The sequence below is a fragment of the Aotus nancymaae genome, unplaced genomic scaffold (genome assembly GCF_030222135.1).
Source record: "Aotus nancymaae isolate 86718 unplaced genomic scaffold, 86718_ANA_hifiasm-v0.15.2.pri h1tg000040l, whole genome shotgun sequence".
Classification (NCBI taxonomy): Eukaryota; Metazoa; Chordata; class Mammalia; order Primates; family Aotidae; genus Aotus; species Aotus nancymaae.
In genome coordinates this window covers 102,205,136-102,227,786 of record NW_026988454.1, presented here as the reverse complement: position 1 = coordinate 102,227,786, position 22,651 = coordinate 102,205,136, and the positions used below count along the sequence as shown (strand labels likewise).

Here is a 22,651-nt window from a genome sequence, read left to right as displayed (position 1 = left end):
GAGGCCTTAGTGCTTATTACAGTCGAGAAAAAGCGCTCATCTGATTCGCCCCTCCCGGCCCCCCGGAGGTGCGAGCTAGAGGCCCGCAGGCGGTGCCGCGTCCTCGGAAGACAGGGAGCGGGGGCGGAAGCGCCGGGGAGTGCTGCCGCACTGGGCCCCAAGGCGGCGCGGCGCCGGAGGCCCCACAGCGCGCAGGCGCGGCAGCGACGCAGGCCGCGGCCCCCGGAACGGTAAACAGTGGGGTCACGTGACGCGGCCCCTCTACAGCTCCCGCGCCGCCGCGGCCGCACGCCGATGGCTGCGGGGTCTCGCGCCGCCGCACGGTCCTCACGAGGCAAGCGACCTTCGGGCCCAGGGCGGCGGCGGCTGCAACGAGGATTAGGAGGGCGGCGCGGAAGCCAGGAATAGTGTCGTCAGCAGCAGCCGTTCGGTCCCTGGAGGAAAAGAGGCTGTGGCAGCGACGCCGACGTCCTGCGCGTACCCCCTCTCCGCGGCACCCACCGGGCCCCCTCCTCCTCCTCTTCGGCAGCGGCAGCGTCCACCATCTTCCTCTTGCTGCCAGTGGTAGCGCTCGTCTGGCGGAGCTGGGTGAGTTGCGGCTGTGGCCGCGGCCAGGGAGACGGGCAATCCTCCCCTCCCCCATCCCCTTCCACTCGCACGACGCCTCCGCGGACCTCTCCGCCCCTCCCGCCGCGGACTCCGCGCCTTTCTCCCGCGCAGCCGAGGGATCGCCTATCGGGCCTCTTGCGCAACGTCCTCGGCCTACCTGGGCCGCGCCTCTGCCGCCTGTGGACCGTTTGGACCGCGGGCTTGTGAGGGAGTTGCAGCGGCGCGGTCGCCAGGCGGAGGGTTGGGACCGCGGCCTCTCCCGACCACTGGTACCCAGCCGTCTGCTGGGAGTGCGCCCCGCCGCCGCGGAGGTGCGGGCGCGCAGGCCCTAGACACGGCGGGCTCTGCCTGGAAGGCTCGGCTCGCAGGCCCCCGGATCCGGCCTTGGGGCCTCGTTCTTCTCAGGGAGCCTCAGCATGGAGCTTTGGGCCCTGGTTTCGGGAAACTGGCACCGGCCCTGGCTGCGAGGCTGCTGCCTGCCGCTGCTTTTTGGAGACGGGAGTTGCTGCTCCATTTATCCTCCAGTTACCGCGCGCTTTTGTGCCCGGGACCCAAACTATCGACTCCTTTTGCTTAGTTTGAAATGAGAAGCCTAGACTCTTGCCTTCCGATGATACACGTAATTTAATGAACCACTTGTCGATACGTACGTGTTAATGGTGCTAAATTAGCGATCACCTGACACGGGGCGGGGGCGGTGCGGAGAGTAGAAAGGGAGAAATGTTCATACCGCGCACAGTTCTGTGTCTCTTTTCTTCAGCAGTGTGTTGCCGGGTCAGGTGACCTTTTTTCTTCTTTGGGCTTTTAAATGCCAATTCCTAGAGGCTTTAGATTGGGGTGGTTATTAGTGCTTTTCAGTAGTCACGCGTAGAATATGTTCATGGATTAATGTTAAGTGGCAACACCGTTAATATCCTGGTCCTAAGTCTTCATTATATATAGAGATACTTAATTTAAAAAGAATAATCTATTATTGAGCCTTCTCTAAATATTAACTTTACTATTTATTTTAGGCTAAATTTAGAAAAACAATGCAGTAAACTCCATAGGGAGTACTTAAACTGTACATTGTTGTGTTTAGTATTTTTGGGGTCGAACTTGTCTTCCCTTTGCCAAAACGATTAAGCTGTAACAGAACTACACCTCAGTTATTCATTTTTTGATTCCTGAATGAAATGTTTGGGACTGTGAAAGTATTTGTAGAAAAAGGTGTGTTTGTGATAGAGCGACATGTGAATCAACCAGAAACTTTGCTATCGTAGCATACTTAGGTTTCTGAATTTACAGCACAAAAGGTGTTGTGTAAAGATTATTTTAAATAGTAATTTTTAAGTTTAGTTATCACTTAGACTTTTTCCCCACTAAGTTTTATTTTCATTCATCTTTTTACTGGTTATATATTACCGTAATGATTCTTTTCTTCATCATCAACGTCATTATCACTATTATTTTACAATACATACTTCATATTCCGGTGATAGTAGCAGAGTTTAATGGGAGAGACTTTTAGGAGTGATGATTCCTCTGATTGTGCCACACAATCAGTCCTGAAATGGGCCACTTTTATTTAAAAAGATTACAACTTTAGATTTTTAAGGTTTTTCAGATAACTGTACCTGATTTGTCAAAATGATAAAAATGAGCCAGTGATGGGACCAAAGTTTGCCTCTTCTTTACATTCTTTATAGGTTCATTTATTGAATAATAGAGAAATGTAGTTTATTATACTGCTTTTGCATACCGTTGGGAGACAAATGAACTTACTTACTACATTGAATTAGTTATACATTCTCTCTTGTTGGGATAGACCTCAGATAACTTTATTATGTTGATCTTATGGTATACTTACATGTTGCATAATCAGAAAAGTCTACTCGGAGAGAAGTGGTCTGTGTAAACACAGGTAAAAAAATTGGTTTGGTCAGATGCACATTTCAAGATAGAAAAATTGAAAGGAATTTGTCTTTGATCATTTCAAACCATGTTATTAAAATTTAAATTTTATTGAGTATTCGAATCCCCTAGGAAAGGTTGACAGTCTTTGAGTTATGTAATGTATTACTTATTAAAGTTGGGAGGCAGCAAGTGACAATTGGAGTATTGCAAAATCAAGAGCTTAGATTTTTTTTCATAGTATGAGGCCTACTTGGAAAAACTGGTGAATGAAAATTATACATACAATTCGGTGTTGCAGTTACTGAAATAGATGATACTTATCTTCCTTAACATGGTGGGATGGTGTTTTTTTTTTGATATATTTTGCTTTCTTAAGATCTATTTAAATTTCTCATAAAATCCTTTTTACATTTTTTTTATGGAGATAATAACTTTTCTGTTTTTTAATGAGGTAATGAGATTTTTTTGGTCAGCATTTAGGTTTGTGTATTACCAGTAACTATTTCACTACACAGTGTCAAGGAGTTCAGGATTCTTAGAGTGCCGATTTCTAACAGGTTTTATTCATCCACATTTCAAGAATTCTTTGACAAGTGGCTGCTGGATTTCTTTCTTTTCTGGAAAAGTACATCTTGGGCTCCGTTTCTCTTATGTCTTCTTGGAGCACCCTCAGAATTCTGGAGTATCTTTTTAGAAGGATAGGCACTTTTTCAACTATAAAAATTAATTGCTTAGCAAACTGTTACACATTTATCATACCGTTGCATTTTTGGGAACACAGTCAAAAAGTAATAATTGTTGCCCTTTGATTACACATCGAAAGATATTGAGAGTGTTGATGTGATTAAACATACATGAGAACTTTAGGCAGTTTCTATTCGCAGTGAAGTTAGTATAGACTGGGAAACAAGAGTCATAGACATCAAATGTTAAACCAGTGTATTAAGAGTTAAAGGGGAAAATGTTAAGAGTTTTAAAAGGCGTTGTCTGAGGAATTGCCATATGTGTGATCTTCCCAATTATTGTCCTGCATAATGTGTTTAGTTTAGACCATTTTAAATGGTATTTTAAATTTTTATGACTATGATACAGTTAAGAGTGGATATAGAGAAATAGTTCAGTAAAAATTTTAAGATTAGAAGTTTTAATCTGTTGGCATAATCTAACTTTATTAGACAGTTTTGAAGAGCATGGTAGATAATACAGAAAGGTTGAACTTTAATATTTTAATTTATTTGTAATTTGTGTGAGCTGGGCACACGAAAACATGAAATTTTAGACTGAAAATAAATGGAAAAGTTTGTAGCTGATAAATTGCTTTTCCTCCAACAATATTCATATGTATTGAGGCTTTTTTTTTTTTAAAATGTGTAGAGGGTGGCTAAGTGCATATTCCTGCTTTATTTTGGAAGGATGAGTCACTTTTGTTTCTAGCATTTTTCAAGATTTCATTAATGACACATTAAAAGCATAAAAATTAATGTTTAGAGTGCATTATAGAGTGTAAAAGTGTAGGCTCAGGAATCATACTGCCTGGGTTAAAATTTAAGAATACTGGATATGTGACCTTGGGCAAATTATTTAATTATCTGGGTCTCAGTTTGCTCTAAAGAGAAAGGACTAATAATTGCACCTACCTTACAGGGTCCTTGTGAGGAACTAATGCGATAATGCATACAATACACTGGGCCCGGAATATAGTGTGTGCCAATTACATGTTAGCTTGGGCCATAGTTTTAATGATGAGCCAAGTCCACTACTTTGGTGGTTAATTCAAATTCCTAATGCTTATAATGTCAGTTGTAATATAATGCCAATAAAGCTGTAAACTTTGAAGTTAACTCTTTCTTGTTACTGTTGGCTACTGTAATTCTGTGTTTGCCAGTTTTAACATCTGATCCTTTCCTAGGGCCTTAGGTCTGCTTTGGTGTTAGTTGTCTTTGTATAGCAGACACCTTGCTGTCTTTTTACCTGATACATTTAGAAAAAAAGTTAGGATCCTTGCTTTCTTTAATGATGTCTTGCCAATAGATTCTAACTAATGAAACTGAAGCAGAATTTGAAGTGGGGGTGTAGAATTGATGACTAGGTTGATTTGCTTTGTAGAACGGTACTTTGTAGTATTGTGTCATACCACATGGCCTAACCACTTACTAATTTGACTCTGTCCTAGAAGGATAACCCATGATGATTCATCTTCAGTGTAGTTACACCATAGTGGTTAAGAACTGAGCTTGGTGTAATACGGAATGGATTTGAGTCCTGGCTCTGCCACTTATTTATTTTATAATATTGGGTGTAACTTTGCTAAACTTTAGCCCCTCTCTTGTAAATTGGGCATGATAGTACCTGCCTAATGGTTTGGTTGTGAGGATTAAATGGCATGATGCATATAAGTTGTTTAGCACAGTGCCTTGCACACAGTAAGCATCCAGTGAATTTAACCTTATAAACACATAGGGTAATCGTAAGCACATTGACTCTTAAATGAAATTTTCTGGGTTCAAATTTTAGTTCTGTCCTTCGATAGCTTAAACAAACAAACAAATAAAACCAAACAACTTTTAGCTCCATTACTTACTGTGGCAAATCATTTAATCTCTTTGATCCTAATTTCATTTTATTTCATTTTTTGTGTAATCACGATAATAATATAGGGTTGCTTTGAGGATTAAATAAATTAATAAACATAGAGCAGAGTTTCTTAAACTGGGCACTGTTGACATTTTTGGCTGGATAATTTTTGAGTGTGTGTTTGTGGGGGGCTGTCCTAGTGCATTATAGCGTTACTAGATGCAAATAGCACCCTTTCCAGTTGTGATGACCAAAAATGTCTCTAGACATGGCAAATGTTCTGTGCATGGGCATACTCACCTCTGATAGAGAATTGCAGATATAAAGCATGTAGAACAATGCCTGGCATGAAGTTTGAGCACAAGAAGTTTTGTTTTATTACCATTACTGTTAGTAGTAGTTTTGTTGTTTGACCACTACTGCCTATTAGAAGTAGGTCTTTAGTAAGCATGCCTGATGAAATTGCTTAATTTAAATGATGGTATAGGGGCCAGAAGACATTAAGTGTGCTCCACTTTTAAGACCTTTGTACTTCTAGGTCTTTGTCTGGGTTGCTCTTAACCCATTATGCATTTGTCACTACATCACTTCAGATTTTGGTTCAAAGGTTACCCTGTGAGGCCTTAACTTACCATGTTACATAGACCAATTCCCCATCACCACAACCATCACTATTGCCTTGTATAACTTTTCTTCAGAGTTAAGAGTTTTCTGATATATTTTTGCTCCCCTCATACCACCCTGGTACACACACTCACAGACACAAATGTAGACTATGTGAGAGAGTACTTCATTTTAGTATATAACCTCTTTGGCCTTTGATAGCATTAGTGATTTGTTAGGAGTGTGTGTGTGTGTTTGCGTGTGTGTGTGTGTGGGGTGTGTTTTAAGAAATAATAGGATAAAATACATAGGTTTACTTTGAAGTTGTTTTTAGAAAGTTCTGATAGAAAATTTTAATTTGCTCTTAAAATAAATGAGTTTTTGAAAGTGTAATCCCCCCCACCCCGCCCCGTGACAGATTTCATTCTTGTCCCCCAGGCTGGAGTGCAGTGGTGTGATCTCGGCTCACTGCAACCTCTGCCTCCTGGTTTCAAGCTGTTCCTCTGCTTCAGCCTCTTGAGTAGCTGGGATTACAGGTGCACGCCATCACACTCAGCTAATGTTTTTTGTTTTTGGTAGAGATGGGGTTTCGCCATGTTGGTCAGGCTGGTCTTGAATTCCTAACCTCAGGTGATCTGGCTGCCTCCTCCCAAAGTGCTGGGATTACAGGCGTGAGACAGTATACCCAGCCTAAAGTTAAATTATTTTTGGCTGTTGACGCTTTCTAAATCTCATCTTTTTGCATTCTATTCATATCTGAAACACTTAGAAAATAATTAGGGTGTTTTGTTAGTATAAACTAAACCTGGCTTCAGTATAATTCTCTAAGAATTACAGATGAAACACATATTTTAAAGCAGGAAGTATCTTTGGACTCAGATTAAATTTTATTTGGGAAATAGAATCTTTACAAATGGTCCATCAGGACCAGCCATTCATAATTAAGACATGCTGTTCCCTTTGCCTGTAGTATCTTCTGGATCTTTAGGATCCAGCTCACACATCACCTGCCTAGCCTTTCTTAGCTTCCTGAGTTTCACTTTCCTCTAATGTTATTTGCAGCCCTTCAATATGGCACTTAGCATTTTGTTGTGATGTTTATATGTGTTGTATTTGTTTATATGTCTGTATTGTTTTGAATTGTGAGTTCCTTGACTTTCAGACGGGTTGATTTCACTAAACTTGTAATGTGTTGTAGTATATACTTAATACATACATGAGTAAATTAATTTTGAATTCTGCAGATTATCCACTTATATACTTAGCTGCATATATTCTGTTGTCTGTAAACATGAGTTTACCCAGAACAATTTGACTTTAACATGTATATTCCCAAATTACCAATACTGATTTAATTGGATGTACACATATCATTAGCCATTTAAAATACACCCTAAATAGACTTACTATGTTTTAATAATTTAGAATGCCAGTAGATAGGCTTATTATGTTTTAGTAAATTTAGCGTATCAAATATAGGGAAGCATTTAAGTAAAATTTTAGTCTAAGAAACAGAGATTTGTTTAAATTAGGCAATTTGTTTAATTAACAAAGATACTAAATTGGCTTCTAATTTCCCCCCTTAATTAGATCTAATTATCTTTGCTAACCACATTACTAGGTATCCCAGAACGTTCTATCTTAGATTAGTGTTTTCTTTTAAATACTTTATTTTGTAATAATTTTATGCTTATAGAAAAGTTGCAAAGGGTGTGTAGTGTTTCTGTATACCCCTATCTAGTTTCCCTGATTAACAACTGACATTATGCTAGTGTCTTTATCAGAACTGAGGGATTATTATTACTGGTGTATTACCGTTAACTAAATTACAGACTTTATTATGATTTCACCAGTATTTTTGTTATTGTCCCTTTTCTGTTCCATTATCTAATCCGGGGTACTACCCTGTGTTTAGTAGATTAGTGTATCCATTTCCATTACAAGTGAGTACATATTTCTACATTTGACTAATTTGTTTGCCTGTTTAGCATTAGAGTGATTTTATTTTTTGGACTGTCCACTTTATATCTGAAACTGATTTTTAAAAAGAATTACATCTCCAATAAATGTTACTTTTGAGGTAGTTTTTTTTGATGGCTCTATACTGTTCATTTTTGGCATTTTCTTTTGGAATTACCTCTAGAGCCAGCTGGTACCACATAAGAAAAATTATTCTCACTCATTTGTAACAATTTTCTTTAAAATGTGTTCCACAAAACACTAGGATTGTGATTTGTCCTGTGGAAACTGTCTTCTTTGGAGTCACAAATGTGATACACTTTATTTTTACTATGTTCTTAGAAGATTCCCATTTTCATTAGCTTACTAAACGTGTCTTACACAGTGGTAGCCGCTTAGTAAACATTTGATGAATAAGTAAACACTATTGTTACGGAAGTCTAACTTCAGTGTTTCTCCACTTGTGACTGTGGAAACCTTTTTCCTGATAATGCCTGTTTAAATCTGGGGAAACATACTTTATAAGTCATAATAGTTTTGACTTAAAAATAGTACTAGAAAGATGACCCATTTTATTTATAATATGCTTTATTAAAAAAATTTGATCTTCAAGAAATATGTTATAGGCTCTGAAGCCATTTTCAGTGAAGGAGTTTTGGGATGGTTTCACTAATAGCAATATTATTGAAGAAAAAAATTGCTCTTTTAGATGACTAGTTAGAATGGGCAGGTTTTAAGTATAGCTATGTGATCTTGAGCTTTGTGACCATGACTTCTGAATATTATGAATGTTCCCATCACTTGAAGCTCACAGCATATAGTTAGTACTACAGAAAGACCTCAGAGGAAGTTTGCAGAATTTGCTAGTCTCGTGTTGCTGTGGGAACAAGTGCATTTATTTTTCAGTAGATTCAGCGTACCATTTTTTGAAGGAAAGTTAGCCATTTGTTTGTAGAGCTGAAACTGCCTTTTTTCTTTTTGATTGATCTGAGAAAAAAGATTACTAATTGGGATGCAACTCTCCAAAGAGGAGGTGGGTTTGTCCTGCAGTAAGCCTTGGATTCCAGCACATTCAAATAAATGAACTCATTGATAGTTCTACTTAATTTTGAAAACATTTAGTAAATATTTTCATAAATGATTTTTGATTACCAGAATTTAACATACTAAATTTTTTTGGAACCTAAAAACATATTAGGTGGAAGAATTGGTGATGTATGCTAATTGAGGCTTTCTTTGGTACTGAGATCACATAGATTTAGAGAATTCTTAAAGGAACCTGTCCTGAGTTTTCTTCAGCATTGCTAGTTACAATTTTCTGTCAATTGAGAGAATGCACCTAAGATAAGCAGCAAGTCTGTAAAGTAGTTAGCATTTTCTTTCAGTGCTTTATTAACATTTCAGTGTAAATAAATGGAAAAGAAAAGGGAAGAGATACTGAAACTCTTCTCTTTAGAAGGGCATTAACTTTTGTGAGGAAATTTTCTTTGCTTTTTTTTTTTTAAATTGAGGTATAATAAATTGCACTCATTAAAAATGACCAGATTTGTGAAACCGTTACTTATCACAGTCAAGATTTAGGACATTTCCATCATCTCTCAGGTACTTGCCCTTTGCAGTTCATCCTTCCTCTGTTTGTGGCCCCAGGCAATCACTAATTTGTTGGATTTTTTTTTTTGGAGATAGAGTTTGCTCTTTCGCCCAGGCTGGAGTGCAGTGGCTTGATTTCGCTGCAACCTCCGCCTCCTGGGCTCAAGTGATCCTCCCAAGTAACGGGGACTGTTAGGCATGCTCTACTACACTTGGCTGATTTTTGTATTTTTTTGTAGAGACTAACTCCTGGGCTCTAGTGATCTGGCCTCCTCCTGAAGTGCTAGGAATACAGGCATGAGCCACTCTGCCTGGTGGGAAAATCATTTTTAAAGAGCCTTTAATGAGTGAGATCATCCCAGCCCTTTAGCTCACTGTGAGAGGGTAACACTTAATGGGTATGGGCTGTGGAGCTTGAAACCCAGGTTAGAATTTTGGCTCTGTTTTGTGACTTTGGGGAAGACATTTAAATTATTCAAGTGCATTTTTTTAAAATAATGCAAGGATGATAATAGATCCTATTTATTATTGGGGATTAAGTTACATAAATGTTGATAAAATGTTTAGTGCAGTGTGACATACAATATATAACCAGTGAATGTTAGTGTGTATCTGAAATTCTTCCCTTATTTTTATAGGGGGAAAGAATTCAAGACTAGTTTGAGGAAATTTTGTTAGATTTGGAGCTAATCTCAAAAATCTTGGCATTAAGGAGCCTAGGATGTTCTAGTTTAATCAGTGGAATTTTTGGTTAAATTAATATTAATTTTTGTTTGTTGACTTCCACCATCTGAAATATGTTGATTTGTTTTTTTCTCAAACCGGTTTAACTTAATTGTTTAACTTTTCATAATTGAGGCTCCTGTAGAGCTTTGAAATGACTCTTGCTGAATATATAGGTATAATTCAAATGGGAGACTAACTTGATACCTGTATAGAACACACATAACTTAAATAAACTTAAGTACATGATACAGATTGTCTTCTTGTCACTTACCTTGTTTTTCTCCTAAAAGGGGACCTTGCAAAAAGGTGTGTTTGTGCATATCGTGTGTGTGTGTGTGTGTGTGTGTGTGTGTGTGTAGTTTTTTAAGTTTTGATTTGTTGGGTTAATAGTTTCTTTTTCATTTTCCATGCCTAGCCACAATAAAAACCCTTTGTCTATATATGTTACCTTTCTTTAAATAATTTTAATACTTTGTAAGTAAAACAAGGATACTTTATGGTTTTAATAGGTATGGGATAAAAATTTCAAGTATTTGGTTTTAGCTCTTTTATGTGGATTTATTGTAAAAGCAGTGTCTTATGCTTAATTTGTGAAAAGGTTGTGGTTAAAAACAATTGTTTTTATGCTTTAAGCCATGTAATTTTTTTGTATGTGTCAAGTTAATGTACCATATACATAGTTTTTTTTTTTCCTAAAAATGATGAACTGAGTAAACATTTAATAGGATTTCTGGTAAAATGATATACTACATGCATGATGAAGAAACATTATTTAGTAAAGATTTGTTCTACATTTCCAAATGTATTTTCTAAAAACGAGTGAGGATTTTTTTAAACAATAATTCGGAAATACCTTAAGTGTGTTCTTAGACTCAAAACTATTAAAATAATTTGGTATTAGGTGATTTTCAATTGATAGCTTTATTTCTTATGGTATTTTTTTTGTCTTTCTATAGGGCTGAAAGACACACAGAAGTCTTCATGGATATAGTTGATACATTTAATCATTTAATTCCTACTGAACACTTAGATGATGCCCTATTTCTAGGATCCAACCTGGAGAATGAAGTCTGTGAGGATTTTAGTGCAAGTCAAAATGTCTTAGAGGACTCGCTGAAGAACATGCTCAGCGATAAGGATCCTATGCTAGGATCTGCAAGTAACCAGTTCTGTTTGCCTGTTTTGGATAGCAATGATCCCAATTTCCAGATGCCTTGTTCAACAGGTAATTCTTACTTTTTTTTTTTTTTTTTTAGTCTGCAATTTAAAATAAAAAAATTTTCAGCAGCTTTTTCTTTTTTCTTTTTTTTTTTCTTTTTAATGAGGAGGGTAGTGAATATAGGGTTCTTTCCTTTGAAGTTAGAGCTTCTTTTCCAGGCATCAGAATTAGAATTAAAACTAAATTTTCTTCCAAGGAGTGTGGCGTTATCCTCAAAGATATTACGGATATAGGTAGGGTGACCATATAATTTATTACTTGGTGTGGGATACTTTTTAGAATTACAGGGAGTACTTTAATAATTACAGCATGACAACATGTGTAAATTGGGACTCTTTAGTAAATAGGGATTGCTTGGCACATGGAGACATGTGGTCACCTTAGGACTTCTTCAGTCAAGGAGGATGGCTGAATTGACCTTTCTCAGCTTACCTCCCAGCCCCTGAAATATATTACATTGTTTGTTCCCATTTCAGCTCCTTTGGTATTTTGTATACATGTATCTTAAAACCAGAGAAATAACTTTATACCTCTGCTGCCCTGTATAGTAAACATTAGCTACATGTAACTATTGGTCACTTGCAGTGAGTCTGGTCCTAATTCAGGTCTGCTGTAAAATACCCATTAGATTTTGAAGACTCAGTATAAAAAAAAGTTAAAAAATATTTATTCAATTTTTTTTTAATGTTGCTTATGTGCTGAGGTAATATTTTGGATATTTGTGGTTAAAATTTATGTCACCTTTTTTTTTTTGCCTTTTAAAAAATGTCAACTTGAAAATTTAAGATTACATATATGTCTTACATTATATTTCTGTTGGACAGAACAGGGTCTATAGTTGAAGTAACTCAAAGACTGAAGATGGTAATTTTCTGTAAGGTTAAAACTATTCTTAATAAGAAGTTACTTTGTCATTATGTTAATGTATAAAAAACATAGTTTTTCTTTTATAAAGCAAATATTACTGTAAACTTTGTGGCAGTTATTCTGTGAGTAAAATTGTAGGTAAAGGTAAAAATCAGCCTCCCATGGAACAGTGAGGTTTTCCTTCACCATTCCCTAGTGTAGGTAGTTCTCAGGTTTATGTGATGTTGGTTTGTTTTTCAATGACTAGACTTTTTCTCCTGTACAGTTTTGTTCAGCATATTTTTCATTTCTTAAAACATTTTCTATGTATATTTTAAATTTAATATAGCAATATTTAAAGTTGGGAATAGGTGGTCTGCTGTTTACCTACAAGTTTGTCAGGTTACTCCGCCTGAGGACCTCAACACTAGGCATCTTCATTTTAACAACTCCTTAATACTGAGGTCTTTTGAATTGCTTGCTAATAGTGTATCTCTGATTTATTTATATTGTGTTGTGTTATTGCTTGGGTTTACATTGTTTCTGTTGTTGTATTCTAAATGTTTTAAAGCTTTTAAAATTTTATTTTATGTATGCATTGTTCAAGTTTTTTACTTTAGTGATTGTGTCAGTATAGTAGCTTTAATTATCTTTATTGTTAAGCACCTTTGACAGTGTTTAGTTGTATGCTTACTATCTTTTAGTTTAGTTCAAATTCAGGAAAAACATTTATCAAATATTAACATGGTGGTTGCTGGAACTACAATTACCTTGAAGGGTGTTATATTGGATGTGGAACTGACACATATGTCATTCTGTTAGACCTTTTTACTTAAAAAATTCCAGCTGTATCGTAATACTTTTATTCTTATTTCCTGTCCTTTTTAAAAAATTGATTTCTGTTGATATGAAAAATTACTAGTGTGAAAAATCTCTTCAGTTTTGTTGTACATTTCTTTTGCTAATAGAAGACTTAGTGCACCTTTATGAATTACATAGAAATTTTTTGTGATATGATATGTTTGTTTATGATTCTGTTACCTTTTAAGTGAACTTTTAAATTTAGGAACTTAAGTTACTTCCTAAATTTCTGATATTAAAATTTGTTTACTACAATTATTTATCTTTGATTACATAGCAGAATGTTTGTATTGATATATGTGTAGTATATATGTTTTTAAGATACGTAAGAAAATATGTGGGGGAAACTTAATAAGGCTCTTCTGTTTAGGATTTTAAAGATTTCATTGTGCCATCTAGCAGGGGATTTATCTTGATTTCATCAAAGTTCCTTTTGCCCTTTGAGATAATTTGGGTCACTAAAAGGCCCACACATTTTCTGAAAGCAAAATGGAAAACATTTTTGAAAAAAAAAAATTAACTTTTTGTTAGATATAAGAGAGAATTGCAAAGAAGAAATCTTATTTATTTATTTATTTTCAGTAGAGACAGGGTGTTGCCATATTGCTCTAGCTGGTCTCTTTCCTGGCCTCAAGCCATCCTCCAGCCTCACACAGTGCTGGGATTATAGGCATGAGCCACTGTGCTTGGCTTGGGAAATCTTACTGTAATTATTAATGAAAACCCTATGTGGACAGTAACTTTCAGCTATTTATAAATAACTTCAGCTTTTTTTTTTTTTTTTTTTTTTTTTTTTTTTTTGAGACAGTCTCACTCTGTCACCAGGCGCCAGGCTGGAGTGCAGTGGTGCAATCTCGGCTCACTGCAACCTCCACCTCGGGGTTTCAAGCAATTCTCCTGCCTCAGCCTTCCAAGTAGCTGGAACTACAGGCGTACGCCACCATGCCCAGCTAATTTTTTGTATTTTTTAGTAGAGATGGGATTTCACCATGTTGGCCTGGCTGAATGGTCTTGATTTCTTGACCTTGTGATCCGCCCGCCTCAGCTTCCCAAAGTGCTGGGATTACAGGCATGAGCCAACGTGCCCGGCCATAACTTCAGCTTTTTATTGTAAAATAAAAACAACGTAGTTTTTGCCCAGATTGTTGTTCCTGGCACTATAGGCTTTTTACTAAGGGTTTTCATTGACGTCAAGCTGGGAAATAATCCTATTTGTATTCTTTACAACAATAAAAGCTGTAGATTGTGGTTATTTTGTAACCTTAGTGCTAAAATTAACTAGCAAAATAATTGCTAGATCATCTTTTCTGTTATGTTGAACTAGGTTGGTTTCTGTAGTTGTTAAAGACCATTTTTTCTGTTGACATAGTTTAGTGATTTGAATATTTCAGCTGTCTCAAAAAAATCATAAAGTAGTTTTAAAAGTCATAAAAATAAGAAACATAGAAGATTACGTTTAGTGCTCTGTTGGATGCACAAAAATTGGGATGCCAACTGTTTCATTTTGAAAGAAAGCAGCCAATATTCTTCTTTGAATGCTTTTGACTGTGTAAAGTATTACTTTATCTAACTGTAGTTAGCAGATGGTTTTTAGATGTGTCCAATAATACATTTTTTTTTAACCTCCAGTGAGAGAGCAAAAGAGTATTTTCCCAAGTAACAGGTTTGAGATACTGAATATACTGTTTATATATACCACTTGAGAATGTATTCAGAATCACTGAAATGGTGTATGCTGGCATTATCAGTATTATGAGGAAATGTTTGTTTTCTCTCTCGTTTTGTAAACAAATGTGTTCCTTTTTTACATTGACAACTATGATTCATAAGTGTGAAACAATCTCATGTTTACAATCCCTTTCTTAATAGGTATATTGAAAAGAAATGTTCAATGGCTGTAAGTTGATATCTTTAGTTTTTATGATATAGTTGAACATTGTTTTAAGACCAAGAAAACAGATACACTGTAGAAACATGAGTATTTAGAGCAGCCTGTCATTCAAATAACACTTTTATCTATTACTGTAGGTTACTACTTGTAGCTACTGCATCCTTTAGTGAAACAAAGATGTCCTTTCAAGGCTCCATTATAGCTAGCAAAATCATCATTCACTTAATTTAAAAAAACCCTCCTATAGTGTGGTTTTTGGAGATTAAGCAAATTAAAAAGTCATTGAACTCTTACAGGTATCCTTAATGTTTGTGAAGAGTCAATTCGTACTGTGTAATTGAGTATTTTTTCAACTAAAGGAAAATACCTGCTTACATCACATGTTGCTTTTCTATCATAAATGACATTTATATGATATGACATCAAGCAGTGTTGTTTAACAGAAGAATTTTAGCTCACATTGCTTTCTTTTCAAGCAAAGTATTGTAATACTTGTAATATATGTTAAGACTAGTTTTACAATTAGTAAAACTATCGCAAAGTATTGTAATACTTGTAATATATGTTAAGACTAGTTTTACAATTAGTAAAACTATCAGTAATAGTGTGATTTAGTTCCTTTTTGGCACATGAATTTTAAACTTTTAATCATACCTAGTTTGATGCTCCTTTATCACTAGACAGAATTCATCTATGTAATAATGGAAAAAAATTATATTGCACTTGTTTTGGAAAAAAGGTTTGGTGTACCAGTGTGTCACTGAGATTTGTTTAACTAGTTTTGGGTTTTATGGCTTTGTGTTTCTCTTGGACAGCATTTTCAGTCAGACAGTACATTGAACTAAACATAGTGGTTCTCTGGTCTAGTAAAACTCAGTTTTCAGATGTTTTATTATTTTACTTCCTATTTGTACTTTTTTGGGGAGTGGTGAGGCTATTTGTGCATACTAATTACATCTCTGAATCCGACTACACGTATTAGTTCTTTCTGTATTTGCACTGGAGTCTTTTCACTGTTTTTGTTTATTATTAGTATTTGTTGATTTTTTTAAAGCTTCAGTGAACCTTTTACACTATTAATCTTATTTTTGAGAATTGAGTTTTAAAAATCATTGTGTCACATAATTGTACACATTTATGGGGTACAGTGTGATATTTTTATGCATGTGTACAATGTGTAATGATCAAATTAGGTTAATTTGCATACTTATCACCTGAAATATTTGTCATTTCTTTGTGTTAGGTACATTTAAAAGCTGCCCTTGTAGCTATTTGAAAATGTACAATAAATTGTTACAGTTATGCTACAGTGTTAATAGAGTATTAGAATTTATTATCTAGCTGTAATTTTTTTCTTTTTCCTTCTTCTTTTTGAGATGGAGTTTTTCTCTATCATCCAGGCTAGAGTGTAGGGGCTGATCTTGGCCCACTGCAGCCTTCACCTACTGGATTCAAGTGATTCTCTTGCCTCAACCTTCTTAGTAGTTTGGGATTACAGGTACCTGCCACAATGCCCAGCTAGTTTTTGCATTTTTAGCAGAGACCGTTTCACCACATTGACCAGGCTGCTCTTGAACTCCTGACCTTAAATGATCCGCCCACCTTGGCCTAAGTGCTGGGGTTACGGTGTGAGCCACCGTGCCCTGTCTACTTGTGATTTTGCATCTATTAACAAACTTTTGGCTATTCCCCCTGCTCCTTACCCTATCCCAACTCTAGTAATCACTATTGTACCCTTTACTTTTTTTTTTTTTTTTTTTTTTGGGAGATGGAGTCTCAACTCTGTCACCCAGGCTGGAGTGCTATGTCGCTGTCTTGGCTCGCTGCAGCCTCTGCCTCCTGGGTTCAAGTGACTCTCCTGCCTCAGCCTCCTAAGTAGTTGGTATTACAGGCATGGGCCACCATGCCCGGCTAATTTTTTTGTTTTTAGTGGAGATGGAGTTTCACCATGTTGGCCAGGCTGGTCTCGAACTCCTGATCCCATGGTCCACCTACCTCAACCTCCCAAAGTGTTGGGATTACAGGAGTGAGCCACTACGCCCACCTGTACCCTCTGCTTCTATGAGCTCAACTCTTTTGTTGCTATATATGAGTGAGAGCATGTGGTATTTATATTTCTGTGCCAGGCTTATTTCACTTAATGTCCGCTAAGCTCATCTGTGTTCCCATGGTGGCAGAATTTTGTTCTTTTTTAGTGGTTAGTTAGTATCCCATTGTGTATATATACTACATTTTTTTTATTCATCCACCTGTTGGTACACTCTTAGGTAGATTTCATATTTTGGCTATTGTGAATAGTGCTGCAGTAAACATGGGAGTGCAGAGATACTGATTTCTTTTCCTTTGGATATATACGCCGAAAGTGGTGGAATTGCTGTTCTTAGTTTTTTGAGTAACTTCCATACTGTTTTCCATAATGACAGTACTGATTGACATTCCCTCCTACAGTGTGTAAGAGTTCCCTTTTATCTACATTCTTGCCAGTGCTTATTATTTTTTATCTTTTTGTTAGTAGCCATTCTAAATGGGGTGAGATGATATCTCATTGTAGTTTTGATTGGCATTTCCCAGATGATTAGTAATATTGAGCATTTTCTTCATATACCTGTTAGCCATTTATATGTCTGTTTTGAAAGATGTCTATTGTTTATTTGCTTATTTAAAAAAATTGGATTATTTGCTTTTTGTTGTTGTTTGAGTTCCTTATATTTTCTGAATATTAATTCTCTGTTGGATGGATCAGTTGCAAATATTTTCTCGCATTCTGTCAGTTTCTCTTCATTCTGTTTATTGTTTCCTTAGCTCTGCAGAGCTTTTTAGTTTTATCTAATCCCAGTTGTCTGGTTCTGCTTTTTTGCCTGTACTTTTGAGGTCTCTCTAAAACTATGCACAGACCAATGTCCTGAAGCATTTCCCATTTTCTTCTAGTAGTTTCTTAGTTTTAGGTGTTACATTTAAGTCTTTAATCCATTTGAGTTGATTTTTGTATATGGAGAGAGATGGGGTTTAGTTTCTTTTTTTTTTTGTTTTTTTTTTTGCACATAAATGTACAGTTTTCCCAGTATCATTTATTGAAGGGATTATTCCTTCCCAAATGGATGTTTTGGTGCCTTTGTTGAAAATCAGTTGGTTTTAAATATGTGGATTCATTTCTGGGTTTCTTATTCTGTTCCATTGGTCTTTGTCTTTGCTTTTAGGCCAGTACCATGTTGCATTGGTTACGACAGCTTTGTGTAATGTACTTTGAAGTCCGGTATTGTGATCGCTCCAGCTTTATTTTATTTTTTTGCTTAGGATTATGTCAGCTATTTAGTTTTTTTTTTTTTCTCCCCCCTATGGTTCTATACAGACTTTAGGATTTTTTTTTTTCTATTTCTGTAAAGATTGTTATTGGTATTTTGATAGGCATTGCATTGACTCTATAGACTGCTTTTGGTAGGTAGTATGGTCATTTTCACAATATTAATTTTTCTAACCATGAACATTAAATATCTTTCCATTTTTTTGGTGTGTGTTCTCTTTAATCTCTGTTATTAGTTTTTTTGTAGTTGTCCTTGCAGAGATCTTTAACCTCTTGGTTAAATTTATTCCGAAGTGTTCTACAGTTTTTGGTGAGTAGGATTGCTTTCTTGATTTTTTTTTTCTCACTATTTTATTTTGGTATATAGAAATGCTACTGACTTTCATATGTTGATTTTGTATCCTGCAAGTGTTTAATGCATTTGTTTGTGAGTTCTAGCAGTGCTGATACACAGTTTGTCTTCTTTTCCAGTTTAGATGCATTTTATTTTTTGTTTTTTTCTCTTGCTTAATTGCTTGGAGAAGGACTTCTAGTACCGTGTTGAATGAAAGTGGGCATCCTTGTCTTGTTTCAGATGTTAGAGGAAAAACTTTCAACTTTTCCCCATTTAGTATGATGTTGGCTGTGGGTTTGTCATGCCTTTCTTGTGTTGAGATATTTTTCTTCTATACCTAACTTGTTGAGAATTTTTATTGTGAAGAGATGTTGAATTTTAGCACTCGCTTTTTCTGTGTCTATTCAGATGATCTTGTCGTTTTTGTTTTTCATTCTGTTTATGTGATGTGTCACATTTATTGATTTTATACGTTAAACCATTCTCGCATGCCTTGGATAAATGCTGCTTGATTGCGGTGAGTGATCTTTTCAGTGTGCGGTTGGATTCAGTTTGCTAGGATTTTTGCATTTATATTAATCTGGAATATTGACCTATAATTTTCTCTTTTTGTTGTGTTTTTGTCTGGTTTTGGTAATGGTAATGTTTGGTCTGGTTGTGGTCAGGGTAATGTTAGTCACATAGAATGCCTTAGAAAGAATTCCCTCCTCTTCAATTTTCTGGAAGAGTTTGATAATTATTATTTGTTTTTTAAATGTTTGGTAGAATTCTTCAGTGAAGACTGGGTCCTGGGCTTTTCTTTGATAGGACACTTCTCACTACAGAGAGAATCACGTTTGACAGGAAAAATACAAATTTAATACATGTAGGTATGCAAATGAGATAGAAATACATTGGTTAAGACAAAATACATACTTTTAATTAAATGTTAAACAAGATTAACGGATTAGTCTTGTGAGCATATGCATAGCCTTTAAGAATAAAAATTTCTGTAAGATGATGATTAAGGTTAAATATCATTCTGAGTTTTACGTAGAAGGGTTTCGATGAACGTGTAGTATGTTTTGAAGAGAGCAAAAGATAGAGGTAAACACTTCATAGAACTAGAGCTGTAACTTAGGGAAGAAGAGGAAAATGCTGAAAGGTCTAAAACGTATGACCTAGTAGCTGCCATAGATATTTGAAAGTTTATCAAATTGACAAGAACTTTGACTTATTTATGTATAAAAGGGAAAGACCTAGGTCCATTAGGCAGCAGTGAGAGGGAGGCAGTTTAAGTGGCTGAAAGGAGGAACTTGTGGTTCCCCAAAATGGAATTATAGGTTCCCTGGGCATATGGGATTTTTGCTTTTGTTGGATATGACCCTTTGACTGAGGTGTTTCATTGGGGATTCAGGCATCAGATAGTTATTTGCATTAGATGACCTTTGTTTTGATTTTTTGAGATAGGGTGTCACTGTGTTGCCCAGGCTGGAGTACACTGATACAATCTCAGCTCACTGCATCCTACCCCTCCCAGGCTCAAGTGATCCTCTCACCTCAGCCTGCCTAGTTGTTGGGACTGCTGGTGCGTGTGCCATCATGCCCTGCTCATATTTGTATGTATGTATATTTTTTGAGACGGAGTTTCGCTCTTGTTGCCCAGGCTGGAGTGCAGTGGTGTGATCTCAGCTCACTGCAGTCTCCACCTCCTGGGTTCAAGCAGTTCTCCTTCAGCCTCCCAAGTAGCTAGGAAAGATTACAGGCGCCTGCCACCATATCTGCCACCATACGCCCCACCACGCCTGGCTAATTTTCTGTGTTTTTAGTAGAGACGAGGTTTCTTCATACTGGGCAGTCCAGTCTCGAACTCCTGACCTTAGGTGATCCACCTGCCTCGGCCTCCCAAAGTGCTGGCCACCACGCCTGGACTATTTTTGTATTTTTTGTAGAGACAGGGTTTCATCATGTTGCTCAGGCTGGTCTTGAACTCCTGAGATCAAAATTTCTGGGATTACAGGTGTGAGCCACTGCGCCCTGCTTTAGGTGACCTCTTAAAGTCTGTTCCAACCTAAATTATCCATGAAACTGTTACTTCTTTTTATTAAAAAAAATAAAAATTATTATGTTCACTTTAGTCCTGAGTCCTATTTGTAGGCTTTATGTATTTCATAGATTCTTTAAATTATATGCATTATAACTTAAAAGCACAGTGATAACTACATTTATCTAAGCAGCTTTAATTACTCTTAGTTCAGTTTGTTGTTGTTTTAGTTCTTATGCTTTTTCTGGGTTATAGACTGTTGTTCTATGTAGACATTTCTTCTTTTTCTTTTTTCTTTTTTTATTGCCATGTCTGAGTTTTGCTCCATTGCCCAGGCTGGTCTTGGACTCCTGGGCTCAAGCCGTTCTACTGCCTTGGCCTCCCAAAGTTCTGGGATTACAGGCATCAGCCACCATGCCTGGCCTTGCTTTAGACATTTCAAATAGACTATGCAGTTTTTTTCAGATATTTTTCCATAGTAATTGCTGTAGCCATCCTTAATAACAGAAATAACAATTGAACTCAACATATAATCTTTTATTGTTGTTAGTACTAAAATAACCTTTCTAAATTCAGAAAATCCACAGTAGGGAATTTCTGGCCCAGGCCAGAGCTTTCCAATTTAAGTCTCTATTTTGCATATTCCGTGGCTTTTCTGTTTTAATTCTACTTGCGTTCATTTAGTTTTGCTTTTCTTAGCTTGACATAATATAAAACGGAATATATCTTAGTTGTACTTTGCATTGACCATTAATTTTTTGTCTTTTTTTTTTTCTTTTTTGAGGTAGAGTTTCGCTCTTGTTGCCCAGGCTGGAGTGCAATGGTGTGATCTCTGCTCACCGTCACCTCCACCTCCCAGGTTCAAGTGATTCTCCTGCCTCAGCATTCCTAGTAGCTGGGATTATAGGCATGTGCTACCAAACCTGGCTAATTTTTTGTATTTTTAGTAGAGATGGACTTTCTCCATGTTGATCAGGCTGATCTCTAACTCCCGATCTCAGGTGATCTGCCTGCCTCGGCCCCCCAGAGTGCTGGGATTACAGGCGTGAGTCATGGTGGCCCAGCGTCTTTTTAACTTACAATATGAAATAAAATTAATCTTGTCTTCATTACTGTATCTCTGATAGTTTTTTGTTTCTTCATCTATTGCTTAAATTTATTCCATTGTTATTCCTGAAACCCTTAAAAAAAACTCAGCAAAACCAAGAAACAAACCTTGGACCAAGACTAGAACAGTTTTATTCTAGTACAGTTGCTGTGTGTGTGTGTGTGTGTGTGTGTGTGTGTGTGTGTGTGTGTGTATAAAAACTTGCATTTCTGTGCTGTTGTAACAGACTTCTTTTTCCACGATCTTGAGCATACTGTTGGTCTGTTGAATTCATTTTTCCCCTGGAGATCTGTTGCCCCTGTCTGGGTTGGTTTGTCATTTTCTATGCATGTTATAGTCTTCTGTCTCTGAGCTTTACTGCTCTCCTTGATTAGAGCTATTGTTTCCCTGTATTTCATTTTTTTTTTTTTTAAATCCATACTCTCTTTAAGTCCTTGGTAATTTTCTAATACCCTCATACTTGACTAATGACTTGCTTTTACATAGAATCCAAAGTTGAATATCACTTTTTCCTCAAATTTTAACACATTGTTTCTTAGCCTTCTAACATTTAATGTTGCTGCTGTGTTGCCTGATACTTACAAGGCTTGTTACATTGTTAGGTTGCCTTTCCTCCAACCCAGCTTTAGGATCTTCTCTTGACCTTTTGATGTTCTGAAATTGTAGTGATGTATCTGCATTAGTTTTTTATTTATTTTCCTGGGTGGGCCTTTTCAATTTGGAGCGTGTTCTCTTCAACTCTGGGAAATTTTCTTGTGTTTTCTCTGCAAACTCCTGGAAGACAGGTGTTTCCTGGTGCTTTTAACCTATTTCTTGCATTTTTCCAACATTTTGCTTTATGTCTTTCTAGATATTTATTGCCATATTTTCCACCTCTTTGAATATTTCATTTTGACAAATATTTTACTGTTTCTAAGAATTCTTTCATGTATTCTCTTTATTTCATTTTTTCAGTAGTATTCTATTTTCATAGGGATATACAGTTGACTCTTGAATAATGTGGGATTTAGGGGCACAGAACCCCCATTCCTTGCATTCAGAAATTCACTTATAACTTTTATCTTCCCCCAAACTTAACTGGTAATAGCCTGTGTTGACTGGAAGCCTTCCT

General features: G+C 36.6%; 1 protein-coding gene across 2 annotated transcripts in view; it reads left to right on the top strand.

Moving 5' to 3' along the window:
- The first annotated feature begins 384 nt into the window (after positions 1-384).
- PHF3 (PHD finger protein 3) overlaps positions 385-22,651 on the top strand; it is an 83,311-nt gene continuing 61,044 nt past the window's right edge. The window contains exons 1-2 of one of the 2 annotated variants that reach the window (XM_012460896.2): positions 385-588; positions 10,914-11,182. In XM_012460896.2, coding sequence (XP_012316319.2) covers positions 10,939-11,182 — 244 coding nt within the window. In that variant the 5' untranslated portion in view covers positions 385-588; positions 10,914-10,938. The remainder of the gene's footprint in view (positions 589-10,913; positions 11,183-22,651) is intronic. The other variant, XM_012460898.2, reaches the window with a different exon arrangement.